The sequence below is a fragment of the Salvia splendens genome, chromosome 12, assembly GCF_004379255.2.
Source record: "Salvia splendens isolate huo1 chromosome 12, SspV2, whole genome shotgun sequence".
NCBI lineage: Eukaryota > Viridiplantae > Streptophyta > Magnoliopsida > Lamiales > Lamiaceae > Salvia > Salvia splendens.
In genome coordinates this window covers 30,877,207-30,902,416 of record NC_056043.1, presented here as the reverse complement: position 1 = coordinate 30,902,416, position 25,210 = coordinate 30,877,207, and the positions used below count along the sequence as shown (strand labels likewise).

The 25,210-nt window shown below is 35.2% G+C and overlaps 3 protein-coding genes across 8 annotated transcripts; 1 reads left to right on the top strand and 2 right to left on the bottom strand.

Annotated features, from left to right (window-relative positions):
- Positions 1-1,228: 1,228 nt before the first annotated feature.
- On the bottom strand, positions 1,229-3,046 carry LOC121757183 (cyclin-D1-1-like). 2 transcript variants are annotated; one of them, XM_042152698.1, is made up of 5 exons: positions 2,538-3,044; positions 2,374-2,460; positions 2,001-2,295; positions 1,812-1,921; positions 1,229-1,697 (listed from the first exon to the last, which is right to left on the bottom strand). In XM_042152698.1, the coding sequence occupies exons 1-5, from the start codon at positions 2,763-2,765 to the stop codon at positions 1,485-1,487; spliced, it is 933 nt and encodes a 310-aa protein (XP_042008632.1). In that variant the 5' UTR covers positions 2,766-3,044; the 3' UTR covers positions 1,229-1,484. The 2 variants fall into 2 exon arrangements, 1 of the variants encoding a protein (XP_042008632.1); XR_006041180.1 differs by having other exon boundaries at positions 1,573-1,697; positions 1,772-2,295; positions 2,538-3,046.
- Positions 3,047-5,546: 2,500 nt separating this feature from the next.
- On the bottom strand, positions 5,547-9,676 carry LOC121759360 (nucleobase-ascorbate transporter 4). The gene is made up of 14 exons (XM_042154916.1): positions 9,374-9,676; positions 9,121-9,218; positions 8,845-9,021; positions 8,659-8,759; positions 8,499-8,574; positions 8,024-8,083; positions 7,704-7,888; positions 7,185-7,281; positions 6,923-7,009; positions 6,776-6,834; positions 6,576-6,667; positions 6,400-6,477; positions 6,119-6,279; positions 5,547-6,030 (listed from the first exon to the last, which is right to left on the bottom strand). The coding sequence occupies exons 1-14, from the start codon at positions 9,471-9,473 to the stop codon at positions 5,812-5,814; spliced, it is 1,590 nt and encodes a 529-aa protein (XP_042010850.1). The 5' UTR covers positions 9,474-9,676; the 3' UTR covers positions 5,547-5,811.
- A 4,230-nt stretch (positions 9,677-13,906) lies between these two features.
- LOC121758231 (telomere repeat-binding factor 1-like) lies at positions 13,907-18,080 on the top strand. Of its 5 annotated transcripts, none has more exons than XM_042153654.1 (8): positions 13,946-14,048; positions 14,142-14,203; positions 14,527-14,689; positions 14,795-15,009; positions 15,419-15,503; positions 16,961-17,044; positions 17,176-17,526; positions 17,671-18,080. In XM_042153654.1, exons 3-8 carry the CDS (start codon positions 14,540-14,542, stop codon positions 17,692-17,694), a joined length of 909 nt encoding a protein of 302 aa, XP_042009588.1. In that variant the 5' UTR covers positions 13,946-14,048; positions 14,142-14,203; positions 14,527-14,539; the 3' UTR covers positions 17,695-18,080. The 5 variants fall into 5 exon arrangements, with proteins under 5 accessions (XP_042009585.1, XP_042009586.1, XP_042009588.1 ...); XM_042153653.1 differs by having other exon boundaries at positions 13,949-14,048; positions 14,115-14,203; XM_042153651.1 differs by lacking the exon at positions 14,142-14,203 and having other exon boundaries at positions 13,907-14,048.
- Positions 18,081-25,210: the final 7,130 nt, after the last annotated feature.

Here is a 25,210-nt window from a genome sequence, read left to right as displayed (position 1 = left end):
TTAGTAATACAGAGCCCAAGAATTTTGGATGGATTTTTTTTAATTGGAATCTGTTATCCATATTATGCATCACTCGTTCTATATGGACTTGTCACATATTTCAATATTTATCTATAAGGGCATGTTTGATAAGGGGTAATGTCAACATAAAGAATTACATGTTGACATTTCTATTTGTTTGGTATCTAAGAAAAGCTTAACATAAAGCCCAATAAAAGAGAAAGGCCTGTCTCGGCCAGGCCAAAAGTGCGCTGTTTTGCCCATTTATGTAACCCACAAAATTGGTGGGTTATGTATCTATTCTCTCGGATTTCCGATGCTACTCTCTCCATCACATGACTTTCCTTCTCCCACCGATCCCCTCCTTCCACGATTCTCCCTCTTCTATTCTATTAAGTTCATAGCACCAGCAAGATCATCCCATTCCTCAGTAACGACGACTGTCCAGATACTCCTGCGGTAGTGTTTACGATCTCGGTGACCTTTCAATTTTTGGATTGTGTTTCACTCCGCAGCCTCCGTCGGAGCACAACCTTCGGCTCATCGCTGGCCGACGCAGATTCATGGCCTGAGTTTCTATCGTAGTTGACCAATTTTTCCATCTGATTTTCTGTTCAAATGGTTCAGCCGATTCTTCTCTGTGATTCTCCAAGGCAGTGATGATGATGTGGTTAATTTGAGCATATTTGATTTTTTTAAAAAACTGTTTGAATTGTGGAAGATATAATATTTGCCGTTCTTTTGATTCTGGATTGTCAATTTTGGGGAGGGCATAGCTTTGTCCTTCGATGAATGTGAGTACTATATTATTTTATTCTTTGATGGAGGTAGTTATTTACATGATTAAATTTACAGTAGTAGCTAATTAAGTTATTAAATTTGTTTATATTATAAAGACTTGCACCACTAGTAAGTAGTAGTACGAAAAAAGAAATATATACACATTTCAAAATAATGGTAATTATGTTATTTCATGTATTATCTAATACAAAAATCAAGATAATTAATCTTCTACCAAACAGCGACGAAAAAACTTTATCAAGGCATATCTCGATAAAAAAACCCACATTTCTTATCTTACTTTACATATCTTCGTATATCCCAACTTCGTTATCAAACAGACCCTAAATATATAACAACGCTATAAAAACTTTATTAATAAAGCACATACAAACACAGGAAAAAGATCCATAACCACCACCATTATGCTAAAAAAATGAAATAGAAAAGAAAAGAAAAGAAAAAATACTCATACCAAAATTATTGGCGTACACAGCGCCCCTTTAATAAAAGTCTCAAAATTAGGGGCAATCAATTGAATCCATAACCCAATAAATAAAATATAAAAAAAAAGTCCATCCTTTTCTACAGCCAATTATGGAAATAATTACTCCAATTAAATCAAAAGTATCCTTTTTTTTCAAAAGAATTGTTTCGTTGTTTTTTTTGGAGAAAACAGAAGAATACCCAATGCTTATCTACGGTTACGATTCCTGTACATCCGGCGGAGACAATCTCGGCCGCTTGTTTTGCGGCTCGGAGCCGGCTTGATTTTCGGAGTTGGTGTCGCAGCTAGCGCAAGCCGCCGCTTCGAGGACGCCGTGGGGACTCGGCGGCGCGGCTTTGAGACCGTCGGATGAAAGACACGTGTCCAACAAATATTCCTCCATTAGTTGATGACAGCTTCTCACCATTTCCTGGAGAAGAACGAAATCAGTAAATATTTCCTTTTTAGCCCCTGGAGAATGTGATATTCCATTTATTTCACTACCTCGAATTTCCAATAATATTTCCGCGAAATCGAATCTTACTCTGTTTATTCTCTCATCGAACGTATCGGGCAGATCTGCGCCCGCGCCGCCGGAGGATATCGCGGCGGCCGCTGCAATCACCGACGGAGGAAACCTCATGAAGTCCACCACTGATCAATCCAATACAGCGAGGGTTTAGATCGACATTGATAAGAAATTTTCGACGGTTAAAGGCGATTTGAGTTTTACCGCGGCTGGTATTGAGGATTATATAGGAGGCGACGGAGTGATTTGCGGCGGAGGCGGAGGAGGAAGGAAGCATGGAGATGAAGTGATGGAGGTAATCAAACGGTGTGACGGAGCGTAATCTCCAATCGAGAGTCGTCAGAATTAGAAGCTCCATCCTCTGTACCGTCTTCGGCTCGAAAATGTAGGTGCGCTCGAGCGATTGCAGCTCTAGAAGGCATGGAACGTGCAATTCCTCCATTTTCGCGGCGAGAGAGAGGCATGCGATTGATAGAAGCTGGAACTGCCATCCGGTTTCCTAATTTTTCGATTGGAAAAAAAAATTATTAGCTCTGCGGCGCCGATCGAAGTGTAGATATAGAAACGAATCGATTACCGGAAGCGAATTAGCAGCGAGGAAACGACCGAAGTAGTTGATGGAGAGGAAAGCCGTGACCGGTTTGAATTCGAAATGCGAATGTACCTATAATCGTTTGCTCAATTAATCTCCATCAACATTCAACAAACTCTACAGGTATGAATCTAAACCCTAAACCATACCTTGAGAATGGAATTGATGGAATCCTGGCGGGAGGCGAGGTGGATGGGGCGGTTATGGCAGAAGCGGATGTAATCGGGGTGGGGCATATGGCGGGGCTCGGAATCGAGCAATCGGGCGATGAGAGCGGATTCATCGGATCTGAGTGAGCCGGCGGGGGACATCTCGGCGGAGGAGCGGCGGCGGAGTGGGATTGGTGGTGGTGGTGGTGGTGGTAGGGATTGACACATGGCGGTTTATGATTTGTGGAGGAGTGAAGACATTTTATTTTCTCTCTTGCTTTGATTCGGAATTTGATTCTCTCTCTAAATAAGTAGCTGCGCGAAATTTGAAGAGAGAGTGGAAGATCTATTTTTGTGAATGGGCCTTAAAATTAGGATTTTGGATCCGACCCCTACACAATTTTATCCCATTAAATAAAATTAGGTTATATAGTTGATTTTGTACCATCATGAATAAAATCACCGGTAAAAAGTTTTATGGCGGTCGAAATAGCGATTTGACAGCTGAAGTTATTATCCGGAGTTACACATTGATTATCTAATCGACGTATGATTTTGGTTGTCACGTCAGTCGATACTTTTCAAAATACCGACGAGAATTAAGGCAGTAATTGTGGAAGCAACATGAAGTGTCTCGAGTTCATATCAACATAGAGTCCCAAGTTGTTCGAGTTTAACCCAACATTTGATATACTCCTAACTATTTTCCATGAATGTATGATTATGAATCCTAAAGCTGAATTCAAGCTCAATATTAAATCTAGAGACCAGTCAAAGTCTCTATAAATGGAACTTAAAGATCAATTTGCACAGAAGAACCAAAGTTATACTAAAATGGAAAGAAGAATCATACGAATTAATAGAGAACGTAAAACAACAATATATTAAAATATTGAAATTAGACGCAAACTCTTAACATGCTAAAATGTTTAATCCAAGTTATAACTTGTATTATATGCAATTATAATGACATTCATTTCTCAAACAATATGGTGTGTGTGGACTGTGGTCTCACACTCTCACTTATCAAACTTCATTTTAGTTATGATGAACACTTATTTATTTATTATAAAACACTTTTCGGCGGTAGGGTTGTATCATTTCATTTATTTTCAGGACATTAGGACTTTTATTCATTTAGCCATCATTTTCCCTTGATTCTGAAGCTAAATAAACTTATATAATTGATGTTATTCATATTTAATTGCTCCATAATTCTATAATATATTATAAAAATGTATTAATTCATTGCCAAAAAGGGAAAAAGAAAAATCAGATGTGTAAGCAGTAAGTTGAATTCCTAGTAAGTAGTAATGGCTTTTTCAATTCATTTTAAGGAATAAGATGATTCTATAATATGACAAGCAACGGATTTAAAATTCAATTCAAACGAATTAAATACACGTGACGAGAAATATAGTTTAAAATTAATGTTATGGAGTATAAAGAATTTATATTTTATATAAAAAAACTGATTTTCAACTAAAGAAATATAGTGTACTTTGATATTCGCAATTGACTGGTCTTTGCTACTTTTTACTAACTCTGCTTATTTATTTTCATTTTTAATGCTCTCTGAACTACTTACAACTTTCAATACAGCTCATGTGCCATCTGGTCATTTTTTCTATTTTCAAATCTATTTTTTTAATTAATCAGTTACTCCATCCAAGCCCAAACATTTATCCAATTTCGTGTAAAAAGTCTACGAGATTCGTTTTACAATTAAATGTGAGTGGAGTAAGTTAGTGAAATATACTGTGAAAAATAAATGATTTGGATGGAAGGATCAAAAATGAAATTTATAAGGCATACATTTGTGGATGAAGGGAGTATTATATATTTTTATATTAGTATATGTAAAATAGTACATATACTCCCTCCAGCCCATTAGAAATGAAACATTTATTTTTCAGCACGAGATTTTATATAGTATTGTTTTGTGAGTTAATTAAGAGATATTAAAGTAAGAGAGATGAAAAAATAGAAATGATATTGTTTTCATTTTAGGAAACGTTATGTTTTTAATAGGACAACCAAAAAAGAAAATGTTTCATTTTTAATGAGACAGATGTAGTATATAGATAGGCATTAACGCGATACAAATGAGATCGATTAAACACTGATATAAGTACTTATCATAAGGGATCTTTTCGATATAATGTTCTAAGTAAGACATAACTATGCATTTATATGGAGTAGTATAAGTTCTTGATCTAGAAGATCAATTTTTAATATTATTACAGTGGTTACTTCAATGCGAAAGTCTTCAAAGCTACATTTTGTTTTGTTTAGTCTTCAAAGCTACATTGACTGAACTGAACATTCTCTTTATTATTCCTACATTTTTTCCATAGATTACTATGCAGTTTTTTGTACTTGCAGATGAAGAAATGCATTTCTTGTTGAAATAAATGATCATAATTACAGTTCGGTAATTTCCAATAGAACCATAGATACCGTACTTGATAATTATTTAAACTCAGTTTCTTCACATGTTCACTACAAAAATTGATGATTCCCATTATTATAGTTATGCATGCAAAAAGGACACATATATACACTTGCATGTACAGTCATTCCCTTTTGACATAATGCAAAAATTAAGCCAATTGACATGTAGTAAGTTGTAAGAATGACCGTTTATATGAAAGGAAATAAGAAAACAGAAATATGAAATAAAATCCGAAAATAACATAAAATCCAAAAATAGTAAACTGATGTTTTCCTCACTCAAACGATCTCTGATGGCCAAAATTCATGATGCACCAGTACTCCTCCAACGGAGTTATGAGTTTGATTTATTAGGTCATGTGCTTATTTCAAATCATTCCAAAAATGTGACTTATTCAAGTTCGTCTACTGATTTTTTACGGGTAGAGATTTTAGGCCTGAGTGTCTAACCGACTTGTTTGATAGTTATTTAGAACAATCAGTAAAATTCGAGTTAAATTGACATCCCAATCACTAAATATGTGTGTGTCTCAATACACAATCTACATGATAGTGTGTTAAAGATTAAAGGTGATACAAACACACTCTTTTAGTTTATAACATGGTAGGATATCTCATGAAAAAGGAAATGTATGATCGACTAATTATACATTAGAGGAGACAGCTACTCTTAACTCAAGTGCTACATTGATATACACTATAGACATATGTATATGGCTAATTGGTTGAATTAAACAAAGCCAATTCTTGATCCACTTCCCATGGTGTATCAAAGATCTTATGCATCTCACATTCTTAACTTGGGATGAATAAGTGTGTGTTAGTAGGAAGGGAAATACTTGGAAAGTCCATATGGAAGAGAGTAGAACTCTTCACTTCTTGGATCTTTGTCAAAATACTTAAACTTAGCCCACCAGTGCCTGCCGCTGTCTCGCCGCGTGTTGGCATGCTTGCGCGCAAGAGTAAGGTCGAGAAACATGGCTACGCAACCTGCCACCACGGCCGGGGACGTGAAGAAGACAAGAACCATTTTGTTGAACTGCGCAAGAATACAAGTTAGGCATAATTCCTTCAATCGTAAGAGAAGTTGGGAAAAAAAAAACGAGTCGTGGATATCAGTTGCGTACCCACACGGAATGAGTGTGAACAGGACCACGCCCAGAAGTTAACACATAGTCAGTGAAATACCGTGGAACCGAAAGCCCCATGAAGAAAGAAAAGCCTAAAATGAACTTTGTTCTGAAGCTGTTGAGGTTGCAATATTGCAGTAAGCCCAGACCAGCAGAAGCTGTCAAATATGGTTGCCCATGAACATGCATTACATTAATACAATCACAGTTCGGATTATCTAGGTCGAGGAAGAAGCATACTACACGATGTGTGTTATTAGGGGAGAAGGTAGACATACACATGAGAGCGAACAGGACGCAATACAGAGCTCCTACAATTGGCAGGGGAATGGAAGCTAGAATGGCTCCAAACTTTCCTGTTTATAGAAGACTGTTCCATGAGTATAAAGATGCAGACCAAAATGTATCATGTGATCATCGAGGAATGTATTAGAGAGGGTGTTGAATAACAAACCTAGTACTGAAAAGAAGAGCATGAATCCCGCTGATATCTGAACCACCCTCCGGCTTCCAACTCGTGTCAGACCTAATAGTCCTACATTCTCACTGGAAGAGGAGAGAATGAATTAGATAGCCATTGAGTGAAAATAATAATATAAGCATTCAGAATGCTTAGTTGATTTATTTGTTTCTTCAGAAGGTTAGCAGCATTACACTGATACGGTTGATCCGATTCCTGTGCCAAATAAACCATCCAGGAAAATGCCAAAGCCCTGCATCTCATAGATATAATAATAGTGAGGCCAAAAAATATGTTGAGAAACTGCAAGCCCGAAGGTGTATAGTTAACTCTCTTCTTACCAGCCAGCCAATTCCTCGACTAATAACAGAAGATGGTATATGCGTAGCACTCGCATATCTGGATGCTGCGATAAATGCCCCTGTTGACTGTAGAAGAAAATAAAATGGAACCAAATGACAAACTGATACCTCAAGGAGGACAGAAACAGATGTGGAGAAAAGAGAGGAATTTTCATCAACATATCATCACTTATAAAGAATGTTAACAAAATCAACATTTGACACTGTTTTATGCACAAACTTATACTAAGAGGATACAAACCTCAACCATAGCAACAAAAGCAGCTGCTAGCATGACACAAACTTCTCCGACATTTAGAGTGGGTTGACCCCATTGAATTGGATAGGGAATGCTAACCCTGCAAATTTAGCTGTAGTTAAGCACTGGAAAGCTGTCAAGGGAGTAGTACTTAATATCAATAGGCAACTGCATTTGTAATGCTTTTATACATCCATGATACAGCCAGTTTCAATAATTTTTTTGATTAGAAAAAGAATACGAAATGATCTCAACTTCAGAAAGACCGTCTTTTAGCTGGTGAATTGATATTTTCAACAGGCTTTTATTAGGGAAGAGATACACCAGCAAAAGTTTTAGGCTTACGTTTGTCATGAAGAAATAGGTAGGGAAAACTAGTTGAAGTCCTCTTATTTTCAGATTCAAGCTTTCAGATATATTGCACTCACTGCTAGAATGTCAGATAAACTAGAGCAGGCTATGCAAACTAAAAAAAAGTATAGTACTGAGAAGATGAAAAAAACATTACAAAACTCTACTTACCATGATGATCCACTTACAAACCCAGAACGATCAACACGGCAGCTTAACTGGGTGTTTAAGGGCCTATTCCTGTACGCACCAGCGGCTGTCAAAAGGGATGCATAAGCCCACACCAGACCCACAGATATTAGAACAGCAAAGCGATCATAAATGGGACGCTTGAAGCTCCAGAAACTAGGGAAGTACTGAAACGCATATTATGATAATGCGTGAGCCAAGTATAAAATTGGGACGAGGATGCCAAATATATTGTTCAACATAACGTCCTTGAAGAGAAAGAAACTGAGTGAATACATATACTACAAATTATGTTTACTTACATGGCATAACAAAACAAGAATAATTAGCTCCGGAAGCCCAATTTCCACACATTCTGCAAGCTACAAACATCAACCAATAAAATCAACAAACAAGAATCTGTTAGGTGCTTTTGCTTGCTTCAAAAGTTCCAAATCAATCATATTTAGATCAAGAATATGATGCTTTCATATACTAAAATGTTTGAGCATGAAGTCATCCTCCTCCTACAATACTCCAGATGAGAAACACTATTTCTCTGTACCACATAACGACACGTTTAAGACCAGTATACGATATCTTGATCTAAAAGTTTTGGGGCATGAATAGAAGAGGTTTCACATCAAACTTACACATCATCATACATGCTAAGATTCCAATTCCATGCAGATCTTAACAGAGTACTAATGGGTGAAAAGTTTTAGTTCACAGCTGAATAGAAAATTTGGAACAGCCTCGTAAACATAATGACATTTGATTTGACAATATTTCTCATACCAGTGGGAAACCTTGTTCAAAGAGACCAAATCCAACAAGAGCTATCAAAGGCACAGCGGCAAGAGGGCTCAGGAACCTGTATAGTTAAACAATCTTGATTTAGTCATCCATTATCTCACAAGATACCGAAAAATAGCTTGCTTCATGTTTTAACACCCACCTCACAACAATTCTCCAAATCCCAAGAAAACCAAGGAGCATCGGAAGTACTGAAGCGACCATTAGAGCACCTTGCATCCCCCTCATCGTTCTCAGAAACCTCTTAATCAACGAAAGCAGAAACCATCAATTAACAACTACATTGATCCTTAGTACTACATAACAGTTGTATCAAGAACCAACTAACCACTCTTGGATTGATAAATATTAAATATCTCTGGGCGAAGGCAACGTAAAGAGACGGAATTAGGAACCTAAGCGAACCGCCAATCACTACTGGCATCCGTGTCCCGAACCATGTCTGCAGCAGTGTGTTGATTCCAGATACAAACAGCAAAGTCTGCATCAGCTGTGCCTTCTCCACCTGATAATGATGATTCAAACTTAGGAGGTTTGAAATCCCTTACAGGATTTAACACTAACTATGGCTAATTCATGAAATTGATTAGAAAGAAATACTAACATTTCCACCACCCATGAAAGGAACAATAATGGTAGGAATTATCACCGTAGTTCCAAGCATTACCAAGTAGTGCTGAAATCCTAAAATCACAGCTTCACCTGCATTACAAAATCGTATAAAGTTTTTGAAATCAATTAGGGATGATCATCAATATTCCCCAATTTAGATGCATGTGATGTGAGAGAGAGAGAGTTCAATTGAATGCTCTGTTTCTGCAATTGGAGTAATTCGCGCCATTGAGAGAGAGGGATACCCCAGGAAGGATTGCTGTTGACGCAATAATCGACGCCGGGGAGCTGCTCTTTGATGGGGTGAGGCCCTAATTCAACCGCTACCTTCGCCGCCACAGTCATTCTCTCTCTGTAAATCGATAAGAAGGAGGAATTTAAAGCCCTCTCTTCCTTCCTTTTCTTCACTTTCGCGCGCTTTCTCTCTTTCTCAGTATTTTCTATACACACATATATATGTATATATATACAAACAATATGTAGACACACAATTGTGCTTGCTTCAACCAGTTATGAGCTACTCGTATTCTACCATGCATGAATTTCAATCATTTGACTTCATTTTCAAAGCCTTATTCACTAGTGCCCCGTCCCCTTTTACGTCCAATTTTGTCATTTTTGTCAGTCCCTTATTTACTAGTTAACTTTTAATTTTTTTTATTATAAACGATAAGTACGTCACACGTTACCCTAACTCATTTCATTCACATTTTATTGTACAACTAATATATAAGAATGAGATCCACATTTCATTAACATTTTCAATTCGTTTTTCTTTATTTTTTAAAACTCATGTCTAACACAAAGTGGACTAAAAATAGGAAAATGGGAATATACAATGCTATGCTTAGTGGGATATCCAATCTTTAAGATTAATTTGTCCGAAATTGAATTGACTCAGAGATTAGTTAAATACATTTATAATATAAAAAGGCTAAGATTAATAAGCTAGCTTAAATTCCATATGAATACTATCTTTAGATTTAGTGTCAGATGACTCAGATCTTTATAATCAAATTGAATACTCCATATTTACTTATAAAATTCAATCTTATCTAATTCATAAAATTGAACAATAGGGTGGAATTGATATACAGTTTTATTTACCTCCGTCCGCGAATAAGAGTCCTATTTTCTATTTAGTCTGTCTGCAAATAAGAGTCTTGGTTTTACCTTTACTATAAATGGTAATAGGGTCATATATCTGACTCATTTCATTTATATTTCATTTAAAACTAATATATATAAATGAGCCCCAAATTCTACTAACTTTTTTCTACCACTTTTCTTAGCATTTTTTTAAAAACTGTGCCGGAAAAAAATGAGATTCCTATTGGCCGACAAATGAGTAATTCATAGTAGAATCTAATGTATTTAAAGACAATATCTTGGGATATTGATAGAGTTGGTGGCGGATGTACAACTGATTCTACTCGTAGCCTTCATGAAAATAAATTAGATAATCTAAAAGCGAAGGGACCATTATTAAATTTTACTCGTACTAATTATTTATTTCTTCATCATTTCTATTTATAGTATTTTAGCATTATTTCATAATGGCAAATTAGGATTGAGTATATGTTTAGGATAAAAGAATTGTGTTTTGTTTAAGTTGTGAAAAATGGAAGAGAATATGGGCAAGCAAAGAAGTTGAGAAATGATGAAAGAAAGCAACCAATGTGGTGAGCAAACAAGACCTCTTTATCAATAAACCCTCAAAATTGGATGACCTAATTCACCAACCCAACACCTTGCCTTTTTATTCACAAGTATTTCCTAAAAAATTACAATTTGTCACAAATTGTCTATATTGGTTATGACTTGGTCAAATATTCCGATAATAAATACCATATGTAACAAATTTGAAGGACTTGGGATGAGATAAGAAAAAGAATGAAAATATACGTATCCCATTCTTATTTTTATTATTAAAGTTAAGATAATACACTCTGATTAAGTAAGAACACCTGGAAATTAAATATTTTCATAAAACCTTGTCTGATATCAGTAACTATATAGTAGTAGTAGTAGTAAGAATTAGAGTAAGTCCAGATTAAAATTTACCAAATAATCCATAACTAAGGTTTTAGTAAATAAACGCTTATTAATACACCATCTCGTTATATATTTATCATTCGCGATGAATAATATTAATCATATAAATTTTTTTAATCTAAATCGCATATTTTTCGACCAATTAATATTTTTAAAAGAGTCCCATCATCCAACAATAACTATTTCCACACTACATACAACTTTTAGGTGGAAATAGCCTATTTTCTCAAACACTCAAATGCAGTAGTCGTAAAGAAGTTTACCAACCTGCAAAATTCTCAATCTTTTTCTATTCGTCTCAATTCAAAATCACTTTCTATTATCACTATTTAATTTTCTACTGTACTATTATAAAAGTTTGAGTTTTACAAAGAATGATATGTCTATAGTATTTGCACTTCCATTTGGAAGGATTGATTAATAATTTGATATGTACAACTAATGTGTTAAAATAGGTAAATAATTTAGTTGAATTCAGGTAAGATTACTAAGTCTGCATGAATAGTAAACTTGCTACTATGAATTAAGTATATCACATGAAAATAAATGAATAATTAAAGAACATACATACTAACAAAACTAAAAAAAGAGCAACCGAAATTATCGTGGGTCCAAATCTAAAACTGCATGAACAATTTTCTGTTGCGAAGAATCCCTCTTTCAGATTTACCTAATTAGAACAAAAATTGAGATTGTTTGGTGGAGTTGCAGAAATCATGAGTTATTACAATCAGAATAATCAGCCGCCGCCGGTCGGCGTTCCTTCTCCTCAAGGCATGCTTTCCGTCTCTTTCCTCATGAGATTGTTTGGTGGAGTATTTTTTTTTCGAATTTTCAAATAATTTGGCTTTGATTTTATATAATAAATGTTTAGGATATCCGCCACCACCAGAGGGATATCCAAAGGAGGGCGGATATCCGCCGCAACCCTACCCGCCCCAACCCTACCCACCCCAGGGGTACCCACCTCAACCCTACCCACACCAGGGCTACCCACCCCCGGGCTACCCTCCCCAGCCGCAGGGGTACCACCCCTACCCCCCACAATACGCTCCTCCGCCGCCCCACCACCACAACCATAAGCCTAACGGCGGCGACAGTTTCTTGCAAGGATGGTACGCCGCATCTAACATTCATTTTTGAATTTTTTGTTTCCAATCAATCACTTGAATCTTTTGTTTTTTGCAATTCTTTTTCAACGGATTGTCAAAATTTAGTAGTAGTAAATTTATGTATGCATGGATTTGTTTTTGTGTCACTTCCAAAATTCCCATTAGGGTTGAACATGAATTATATACAATTTCCAACTTTCTTCAGACAGACTCGGTGTGAGATGAGTTTGTACTGAACAGGCAACCTCATTTAGTGAATTGGTTGTTTAAGCCACGCCGACATTTCATGCATGTTAATTTCTGGGCCGTCTAATAAATATGAACAATTGAAAGTTTATAAATATGTTTGGAGTTGGAAATTTTAGTTGTGTGTATAAAATCATTATGTGCATGTAGAAGCAATATATTGTTCTAATAAAGTAGTTGTGGTTTAAAAACTTTGGTTGTGTTTTCTGAGAATAATTTTGTGTCAAATGGTGAAGACCAAGACTAGTGTTCCTATGCGGCATTATCTCGAGATTAAGTATAAGACTCTAGTCTCGTCTGATGTATCAAACCGAATATCACATTTGCGTTGTGTTGTGTTGTGTTGTGTTGTGCAGTTGTGCTGCACTTTGCTGCTGTTGCCTGCTGGATGCATGCTTCTAGTGAAGGAATGTTAAAATAAAATGCAGTGAAATTGAAGGCTACTCCCCAATATTCTTATTTTCTTAAATAACCATTGTTTAATTTGCTCTTAATTTTTTATCAGTCAAGTTTTCACTGTCATTAATTTGGAATACTGAGATCATGCATCATTTGTTTACATTAATTTCATATTTACAGCTTCCTTTAATTTTTTGGTAATAGTTTGTTAATCTTAAATGTGCATCTTGCGTTGCAATTTCACAAGGCCATTCCTTTTCATTTAATACAAAAGTTCGAATATGAGTAATAAATAACAGTTAGAATATATTACTGCGTGTTCAAGATTAACAATTTACGTTGAAACTAAAAAAAATCTAAATACGAATAGTACTTTTATGGACATACCTATATATTTTTTTCAAATGACACATTAGTACAAAAAAGTTTTTCATTTACTAATTTTATCTTCCATCCGTCCCATTTACACAGTAATTTGAAGAAAATTACTATTATTTCTTGGTATATTAGATCATAAATGAGAATCAAATTTAATGAAATAAATAAATACTATAATTCTTAATAATCGACCTGTGTTTTTGTTGGTGACCCATTAAGCATTAGGCCCATAAAATACTGCTAGCAAAAACAGAAAAAAGGAGCTTCCAAATTTCAAAATTTTATTCGTAACACGTATTTGAATATAAAATTAAAAAAATAATTAAAATACATTAAAAGTGAATAACAAATAAATGATCAGATTGAAAAAAAAATTCACTCATTTTTATGGACTTTAAAATATTTTTTTTACTAAAGGAATAACTAAAAGAAATTCTAATTTTATAACATATGATTACATATAAATTAGCTTATTTTGGAATATAGTCGAGACAGCTACCTAACCCAAATTATACTAATGTTTACGTACATAATGTGTAAATAGTTACATTTGTCTTTTCTCATAATTATATTCATTTGTTAAATTTCACATGACTTTTTATTATTGGAAAATTGTCATCATTGAGATTTTCAAAATAAAATACGGTTACCTCAGCCTATACAGTTATATTTGCATCTTTCACATTTGATTATCGGATCTCCAATTCACCATAGCAATCGCCGTATTGAGGTGATATTTCTGGTACATTTGATGATTAATTATTGATTTCAGCTGCAATTTGAACTCAATTTGCAGGAATTTCTATTTCTCTTGCGAAATTAGGGTTAGGGTTTCCGCTTCTGCGGCTCCTCCAGTCCTAATTCGTTGGCTTCGATTGAGTTTTGGTAATTGGCTTGCGATTAAAATTGAATTTGATCCGTGTTAAATTCTGGAACTTGATGGGTGTTGTTAGCTTTTAATTTGATTTGATCATTGGAACTAGCTGATAATATAAATGTTTGTTTTTACGGATGTAGTTTTCCCCATTTCCTCCCCTTTTCTAGATGATAGAAAAAGGGCAGTTGCTTTATATTTGAAGGCCATTCCTTCTGGAAATTTGATAAATGGTTTTTGGTATAGAATTGCTTTGCTTTATATAAATTGAAGTGAGTTACTTGAGATTATGCAATTAGTGTATTGTTTAATGCTCTGTAATCTTTTTGTGCAGTTAATTTAAAATAATGGGGGCACCTAAGCAAAAATGGACCTCAGAGGAAGAAGCAGCTCTTAAAGCTGGAGTTGTTAAGCACGGGCCAGGGAAATGGCGTACCATTCTGAAGGACCCACAATTTAGTGGAGTTCTGTATCTGCGATCCAATGTTGATCTGAAGGTAGAATTTTGTTTTCCCCTATGCTTTTGTCGTTATAATTCTGTTTACATTGTTTCCGAGTTTTAGATATTTAGATGTTTCTGATTTCATGGTAGTATTGGTTAGGACAAGTGGAGGAACATGAGTGTCATGGCAAATGGATGGGGCTCGCGGGAGAGGTCCCGGTTAGCTCTAAAAAGGATGCATCCTACCCCCAAGCATGGAGAGAGCTCTATGTTGTCCACTTATAGTCAAAGTGACGACGAATTAGTTGATGCTAGGTCTCTTGATCCTTCAGGCGGTTCTTCACCAAATGATGGACCAAAGAGATCTATCATGAGGTTATACATTTCATGTTACAAGTTTTTATTTTTCAGTTATATTTACCTACTAAAACAGGCAAGGTGGAGTCACAACTGTACATAAATTATCTGGTTGTTCATTCTTTCGTCCGTTTTTTTATGTTTGCTTTACTTTTTGATAAAACTGTGTATATAGACGTGTTGGATTAACTCTTATTTACTTCTAATCAGTTACACATGAATATCCTTTTTTTGACTTACATCTGCATATGGAATAGCAAAAGATCTGTCACTTGTACTTACATATTAGATAGCTGTTCTATACAAACCATGCCCGTGATTTGGACATCCATACATGTTCTGTGTGTTTCTAATTACTTTATAGTAGCTCTGTTCTAAAAGCCAGGGATTGACTAACAGTGGATGTTTATGTTCTCTGTCACTGAAGGCTGGACAATCTCATAATGGAGGCCATAAGCAACTTGAGGGAACCTGGTGGCTCTAACAAGACATCAATAGCTACATATATAGAGGTGATATATATTTTTTTACTATGTCATGAACTGGTTCATTTATTTGTTGGTTGATGCAAACTTGCAGCTTGTTTGTATGTGTTTTGCAATTGACCTATATGTTGGGAATAACACTAAAAAATCACGAAAAAACAATGAAGAACACATGAGAATTACTTAACTAGTTCATTACGATATGTAACTATGTCTGTGGTGATACCAATCATGGATTTTTCACTATAATTTTCATATGCATAACACGAAGGGAAACAGCTATTATATATTATAGCAACCAAGCTCTAATCCTCCCCGTTAAGATATTATCTAGGCTAGAAATATGGGCCCAAACAATTCGGCACTGCAATCATGCTCTAGTGTAGTAGTGTTTAGTGCATTCAAGCTCCACACACACTAACACTACATGGGCATTGACCTAAAGTGCATTCTATAATACAAGAGGCATGTGTTAATCACCACATTCTTGTCATCTCCTCCTAGATTTAATTTTTGTGAAAAAGCATTTTCCCAACATATATGTAATTGTTGGAGATAAAAATATCAAGCGAATAATATATTATGTGTTCTTTGCTACTTGGATGAAGTTATCAGGGTGGATAACTTTCAAGTTTCAACTTAATTCATTTTGTTCTTTACTTCCTAGTTGGTTGATATCCCGTTTGTTTATGATAAGTAACTGTAGAAGTCCTCATGTGGCTCAGAGACAATCTATATATTTTTATTTCATGAATCATAAGTGTGATTATGTGCACATTGTGTCTCTTACACAATAAGTGAATTAGCTTTTCCTTTTTGAGAAACTGAAACAAGTTCATTATGCTTGTTGATATCTCCAGGACAGTGGTAGGTGTCTTTCAGAGAATTCTTCAATTTTCTCATTGTTTCATGCTTCTTGCTGTCGCTTTGGGAATGTCTGGGTATGATTGTTATAGTAGAAGATATTGGGGGGATAATATGCGTTTGAATGGATTGTGATCTGTGAGGAATAGATTTAATATGTGTTAATAAAACATAGCTGTGTTTATGCCTCAAGGAATAAATTATTTGATAGAACTGACTGACACTGCCACTATATTTTTTGAATTCTTAATCTAACACAGCAATTCTTGTGTCCTGGAGCTGCTACTTTTTTTTCAGAAACAATAAATAGATGTATCATTGCTCTCTAGTTTCCTTGTCGAATCACAATAAAAAAATTTCGGCATATTAAGTTTACTAACGATCTAGTACTTTTTATGATTTGGAAATTGGAACACCAAATTTGTTGTTTAGGGATGTAGCAGCACACACACGCACTGCCTTCTGATTGTGGACTTGCATGCCATTTTTTTCACCTAATACACCTTGGCTGTGTTTGTATTTGTACTGTCTTCTGATTGTGGACTTGATTGGAAGCTACAGTTACTGTGTTTATATTTGCCATCTTCATCGAATCTCAATACTAGTTTCTTTTTCTCTAGGATCAATACTGGGCTCCTCCAAACTTTAAGAGAATATTGTCTGCAAAGTTGAAGCATATGGCTGCAACTGGGAAACTTATTAAGGTCGTTGTCTCTTAATTTCTCCAAATTATTTGCACTCCCCCTTCTATTTCTTAGAATGACACACAAATTAACTCTTTGAAATCCACTGCTATAAATTGGCTGAGACTTAGAGGTCGTTTCTTGATTTGCAGATGAAACGCAAGTATAAAATAGCCGGAGCCTCCACATTATCTGAACGAAGATGGAATTCATCTGTTTCTGCGGAAGGAAGGCCCAAGATTTCTCCAAGAATTGTCCATGATGACATTGATCATATCACAAAATCTCAGATTGACGATGTTGAGTTAGCTAATTTGAGGAGTATGACTCCACAAGAAGCCGCTGTAGCTGCTGCTCAAGCAGTCGCTGAAGCAGAAGCTGCAATGGCTGAAGCTGCAGAGGCTGCTCGTGAGGCTGATGCTGCAGAAGCTGATGCAGAAGCAGCCCAGGCTTTTGCAGATGCGGCAATGAAGACACTGAAAGGAAGAAACACCCCCAACCTGGTGAGTTATTAAGGCATTCTTGTTTACTTCCACAATATATAATTGACCATTTTGCATGTATTTTCACTTATTTTCACTAGATTGCTAGTTTTGCCCCACTCTGTCCTTATTTTCTTCTCACATGATTTATTTTTGTTTTGACAGAATGTACAGATGATTCATGCGTGATGGGGTTCGATCTGATCACTACAGATTCTCTCGAACGAAACCTGGTTAATTGTCTTCCATGCACTTGATCTATCATGTAAATATGGCAACCAGATATTTAGCCTATAACATGAGGGAGGGGGGAGGTATTCCTCCAGGCGAGCCCGGCGCTCATTGTCTGTCTGTCGTCGTCATTTTTGGGGGGTTAGCTGTATGTTGATTCATTCTATCGTAGGAGAGACGTTTGCTGGGAAAAAAATGAAAAGGGGAAAGACCTTGCGGGTGATAAAATTGAGATCAGTGTTTGGATCATCCATTGCTTTGTGTTAGTTTAAAATGGATGGCAAATGTCTTTTTTTTGTTGTATGAAAATAATAATATTATAATAATGCTAATCACGAATCCAATTGAGTGAATAATGACAAAAAAATATCAACAAATGAAGTTGTGTTAATATTTTTTTATTGATATTACTGCATTTGTTATTTCTTACATTAAATCTTGAAATTAAATGTTGTGAATTTTAATTTGTAGTTTGTAGAAAAGAATTTACAATTGTTTATATTTGTATCGCAAGTTAACTAAAAATGATTTAAATGATAGTAATTTTATCTTTTGGATTATAATGGAAATATGAGCTGGCCAAAAGTACTTTATTCAAAGATTCTTCAGCTTGCTCATTCTCTCAGAATCCTCAGGTGAATTGAGCTTAAGCTTCTCTGTTCTTCAAAATTAGTCCAAAATGGCTGCTTATGGAGCTCTAGTTTCTCTAATGAATATTATAGATCAACTTCAAACTCATCCACACCCTCCTATTTCCATCGACCAGCAACAGCTTGAATCTCTCACTCACGCACCTGCAACAATTTCTCCAAGGCTATGCTCCCCACAGTGGCTACACTGAAGAAGAAGAAGAAGATGATGTTTGGGAGAGTCGAATTGTCGAAGCGGCTTACCACGCTGAAGATGTGATCGAGTCCTATATCGTCGATCAAATTCATGTTCGATCTAGAAATGATGTGCAAAACATCACCTCGTTCAATTCACAACAAACAATTGTGTATTTAACTTGCTTGTTACACACTAGATCTGATCATTTGTTTTTCAATAGGTCTGGAGAAGGTGATAGAAAACATGAATTTGATCAACATTGCGGTTAAAGAGAAGATGGTAGTCCAAAATCAGCTGCGCATCAAAAGCTTTGGTGCAGGCTCTTCTAGATCTACTTCCACTGCTCAGAATGTTGCCATGATTGGTTTCGATGATGTCTTGTTGCGAATGCTATACAAGATCTCTGGCGGAGGACTCGATCTTCAAATTCTCCCCGTAGTTGGAATGGGTGGGATATGCAAGACCACTCTCGCTCAAAATATCTATGTAAGTCCACTCGTCCAGCAACATTTTGATTTTTGTGCATGGTCTACGATCTCTCAAAAGTTTAACCCGCGGGAAATTCTTAGACAAGTTCTTGGTCAAGTAGACAAAGAGGAGAAAAACTAGGGAGATTTGAGTGAAGATGAATTAGGATTACGCTTGTACCAATATTTGATAGGAAGGAGGTATTTTATTGTGATGGATGATATGTGGAATATTGAGGCATTGGGATGGAGTTACGAGATTCTTCCCGGATAATAGAGGAAGAGCCGGCGTCGGATAGGGATATCGACCTCGACCGTTTGAAGGAGGAGTTAGAGGAGGATGTTACTCCTCCCCTATATTTTGGATGCGCCCGCGTCTCCTGCCAAATGTTGATGTACTTGAACGGCTTGTAGTTCATGGATTGGTAGTCGCCAAGCCGGAACTGATGATGTCAAGCTCGCTCAGGCCGCTCCCCGCCGACCGCTTTTCCTGGAGGTAATACCCCTGGAACTTTTGGATTTCTTCGTTAGCTCTGTATATGGCATTGCGCACCATACTCTCGTTGCACTCGATTGTTCCAGCCGGCCGGTTTTGATTGTACCGGTGACAGATGCGCCACCAATAATGGTCACCGGATTGGTTCGTGCCAACCTCCGGATCTTCGGAGATTGACAAGTACGCTTTGAATAATTGCTCCATCTCCCCCAGAGTGTACGGGGTGCGGACACCACGAGTAGGAAGAGGAGGAGTTTGAGAGGGGCCGCTCCCTCCCGCTCTAGGTACGGGTGGTTCGGGTGTCCACCCGTATTGCCCTTCAGGAGCATCTTGGTTGTCAATCGGGTAAGGCTGGTAGCCACCCGGAACTTGCGAACCTTGGGTTTGAGGAGGGGCCGAATATTCCGTTTCCGGACTAGGAAATGGTTGTGAACCGAACCAATCGGGGTTCTAACCGTGGGAGCCGGAGGGGTGATCGTCGGAGCCGGACATTTTTTTGTTGTGAGTGAAAGAAAGATTGAGAATTGTAAGAATAGAAATGAGAGAATTTAGATGAGAATTGTGTAGTGTGGTGTGAATTTTTTGGTGTGGAAGTGAAGGTATTTATAGATGAAAATGTGTATTTTTGAGGAAAAAATTAAAAAATAAATTAAAAGTGTTTAGAAAACGGATATAATTTTTTGGGAAGTGGGAAAATATTTTTTTTTATTTTTGATCGAATTTTTTAATTAAAATCCGATTTAAAAAAAATAAATTGCCAACGGCATTGCCGTTGGCCAATCACAGGCTACACGTAGGCTGCTCGCTGGCACGGACGTGCTCAATGCATCGAGCAGCGCAGTGCCAGCGACAAGCAGCGGTTGCCTCGCCGCTGGCACGGACGGACGGCGGATTTCAACCGATGTGGATGCTCTTATCCCTTGAGTGTTTGCTGATGAAAAATCATTGTTGCTTGATGGGTTGATTGCACTCCATGAATGATAGTAAATCAATGATTTGGGCTAAAATTAAACCAATATGGGCTTGAAATCTAGGTCCAATTCGACAATTCCTTAGAAAATGTCGAAATATATGTGATGAGAGTTTCTTTTTACACTTCAATATGTGAAACAAGCTAATTCATTGACATAAATTTGCTTGAAAAATAAAAATTGCTAATATATTCTAGTCCATCTTGCGATTTTAGAAATATGCTGAAAAAAGTTAGAAGTTTGAATTTGTACGCAACTATTCTACAACGAATCTTTTTTTTTTGTGAAATTATATATGACATGACAGTTGAAAAATCATACGTATGTATCGCCGTTAGTGACCTAAGACGTTGTCTATTCATAAAAAAATTACCTCATTAATTGGGTTTACGTATACTTTGTTGATTTTGGGCTAAATCCAATGTCGTGTGGGCTTTTAAATGCAGCCCACTATAACTTGTGTTTATTTGCTCAAATAACATATCACCAATTATTAATTTGAAAGGTATGATTTTTGTTATTTTATAATATCCTGAAAATGTAAAAAATATATTCTTTTAATTTAATTTAAGGATATTAGGGAAATATTATTTGTAAGTGTTGTTTTATGTACTTTTGATTTATATTACTAAATGATACTTATAGTTATAAATTTAAATCGATAGACTATAGTTTTCCAAAAAAACACATCAAATACATATTCACCATCAACACATTTCGTAATTCGTACGATCCAAAATCACACTTTATTTGAAACGAATTTACCTAGAAATTTCAGTGTGAACATCGCATCATTTCAAATTCACTTCTATAGCTGAAAGATAGCACTTGGGCATTTGGTCTAGTGGTATGATTCTCGCTTCGGGTGCGAGAGGTCCCGAGTCGATTCTCGGAATGCCCCTTTCAGTTTTAAATTTATTTTTAATTTTCATTTTTTTTCCGATTTGTCGGATTGAAACATGGTTCGAGTCGGCTTGCGGGTTTCTTATTGACGTTGATTTCATTTAATGTTAATTATGACAAAAATATATTTGACCAAGTTTTACTTAAAAGTTAGTTTCAATAATTAAGTTTGTACTATTTTTTTCATAAATCTTTCTACTAATATATTTCACTTCGAGAAATCATTTTTTTAGTGATTTGTGTACTCCGGTATACATATACATCATTTTAATTTTGAAATAATAAAGCTTATTGTGTGCCTTTAATTTGAGTGACCGAACTAATTTTGAAAACTCATTACCGTTTTAAATAATACATTCTTGAATTAAACTTAACTAACGTCCATATTGAGTGATAAGGCATGAATTGATCAATAATATAATGATATAACTTAATCAAGTATTAATTTTGCATGATTAGATCCATGTATGATGATTTGGCCTGCAGCTAATCACTCAAACGAATAATTATTTTATCACTTCAAATTAAAGTTGCGTTGATTCTTTAATCTCCTCCAGTCTATAATACAAAATCTCCAAAAAATTAGCACTTTTTTGTGAATAATATTATCATTATGAATAGGTTAGTATCATATTTTTTATGTAGTTGATGTAGTTTGATCGATTTAGAGTTCGATAATTATGTGTGATATTGTTATACGTAAATGAATGCATATAATGTGAATCAGAATAATTATAAGTGATATTATTAATCCCTCCGTTTCTGAAAAATATGAACATTCAGTTGGGCACAAGTTTTAATACATAATTGGTAAAGTAAGATAGAGATAGATAGAAAAAGTTTTTATAGTATTGTTAGAAGGAGTCTCACCTTATTAGAGAGAAAATAGCTTCTAAAATTAGAATATTCATACTTTTCAGTAATGAAATAAAAAGGAAAGAGTTCATACTTTTCAGGGACGGATGGTGTATTTATTAGAAATTTTTTGTTGTGAATAATATTAACATTATGAATAGGTTAAATATTATTCAATCAGACACAATAATTATTTTTCATCAATTTATTTTGTATTTTTTTTGGTAAATCTTTTATTGTATTGATCATAGTTTTTTTTAGTTGATGTAGTTGAATCTGTTCAGAGTCCTATAATTATAAGTGATAGTATTTCTTATAGAAGAAAAGAATTCATCTAGTGTAAACTAGTTTGGATTTATCAACTTTGATTCAAGACGAAGGTACTATTTATTACTCACTTTTTGTGTAAAGAATATTAACATTATGAATCATGTTATTATTGTTCAATCAACCATAAATTTTTTATTTCGATTAACTCTTTAATGAAATCATTTTACTTTTTTCATATTTATCTATTTTGACATAGTATTAATATACATGTTTTCAGTTAATTAAAATTTAGGTTAGTATAATGAAAATAATTTTTTGTGTAGGTATTTATTATTGGTTTATTGTTTTAAGTATAAAGTCGTTTCGAATAGCAAAGCAAAAAATTGCCCAAGAAAGAAGACAAGATGTAAATTTAAGGTTGTTTAAAAACGATGTAGAGATGGAAGAACTTATAACCTACCGACTGTGTTTGATGAAGCGTTTGATGATACACATATTACTCCATCCGTCCCCAAAGAATATAACTACTAAAGTGTTATTCAAAATAACACATTCTCTTAAATGGAAGCACCATTATATCCACTTTATTCTTTGTCTTACTATTCCTTCTCCATTCAATTTACAAAATAAAAATATTAGGAATTACTTCAATTAGAGTGGGATGAGAGAAATACAATTTTTTTAAATGTATATAACCATATTAATTTATTTATGTTGAATTATTTAGAATTTAATTCATTAAGTGAAAATCACATGATCCATGCATAGCACGGGTGTTAATAATAGTTAATGTGATTTTATAGTAGAATGTGAATGTATGAACTAGTAGAGTATCATGGGGTCCACTTACAAAAAATGAAAAATTGGTAAATGTGTTTTTATACGGCGGACAAACCAAAATAGAAAAACGTGTCAGGTGTTGGAGGGCGAATGGAGTATATCTTTCTATTTTCGTCTGTTCAATAAAATTAGAAAGTTACTCTCATTTTATTATTCATTTTTTCCCTTTCTTTATCTTTTGCTATCATACTTTACCAACTCTGTTTATTTACGTTATGTCATACTTTATCAATTTCGTATTAAAATTAGTGTAGTCCATTATTAGGACTATTTTTGGTGGACGGAAGAAGGGTATAATATGAGGCTTTTGAAGTGTTAGGATCAATGTTACAAACATGCACTCCCTCCGAATAAGCATTGATGGACTTTGATAATGTTAAATGTAAAAATATTACTATAACACAAAAAATGAACTCAAACACTAATGATTATATTTCAACTTGATACTGATTGTGCATAATGCTTCCACAGATCAAAACAAAATAAATTCGAGCAATTATATCAATTCTTCTTTGGCTGAATAATACAAGTGTCCAAGATCATTTTCTCCACATCCACAGTTGATTTTTCTAAACGTAGATTATAAAACTCCAGTGATATTTCCCTATGTTTTCTCTTGTAAATTTATTGTTAGCTGCCACCAACAACTTTGTACAGTATTTGGCTCTATGGAATTGCAGATGCTTTACGTTCTTATATCACAATAGGGTCATTTTTTAGATAACATGAGGGTCATTTTTAGTTCATTTTAAAAATACGAAGATCATTTTTAGATTGTTTTAGTTCATCCTTTCAAAAATGAACTTAAAAACCAACTAATAATGACAGTTTTGTAGTTTGTCATTAAGATTGAGTTCTGCATATATCGAGCATACCAATGATATTGGGGTGTCTCCATGAACAATATCGAGCATACCAATGATAAATCACCTTCTCTTCATCAGTAAGCTTTAGATCAATTTTCGTCGTCCTCTCTTGATAAAAGGTACGTCAGGAGTAGCCTGATTTAATAAGCATTACATGAAAATCAATATGTATGCAACAGGCAATCAACACTATGTGCAGTCGATGATCCTAACAAGTAGTCTCAGACGAAGGAGGAATAGCTTCTTCGTCTGCATCCACTTTTCTTCATGAATTTCAGATCCTAACTCGTAGAGATCGTCAAGGTATACAAATCCGTAATTTTGGAAGTGGTTGAATTCCCGGCTCTCTCTGTCCTTTAGGAGTTTGCTTGTCCATCCTTTTATAGATGGAAAAGCGCGATCGACCGGGCGCTTGCCATATACAACCCGATCAACATAGAAACACTGCAAAAAAATAGAAATCAACATTCAGTTACAACATGGTCTGCATTGTCATCCACATGAATCTATTAACTAGAATCTTTGTGAAAATGCAATACTGTTATAACTAAAAAGGAAACAGTTCATATTTATCAGGGACGGATGGAATAAGATTAAAGCTTGTTGGAGTTGTTTTAGGGCTCCTCTTCTTCTTCTTCTTCCGTGTTGTAACGGTTGGGACCAAGTCGTTTACACTCTTCGAACTGGCTTGACTAGTTTCGGCATCTTTGGCTCCCTTTCGTAAAACTTTGGAAGCCTTAAACAGAGTGGTATCAGAGCAACATCCGATGAATACAACACGTATCACCAGGTCTTTTCGTTCCTGTCATTCACATTTGAATACCAAAGTTAGAATCAACATTGAATCTGTGTTTGGGTTTGCAATTTTGCATGAATTAGTATAAGTCATAATGTGACACTGCATCGTCAAAAATTACAATTCAAGATTGAGCGGTTTAAACTGAATTAGTACAAAGAAGCATGTGTATATGTACTAAT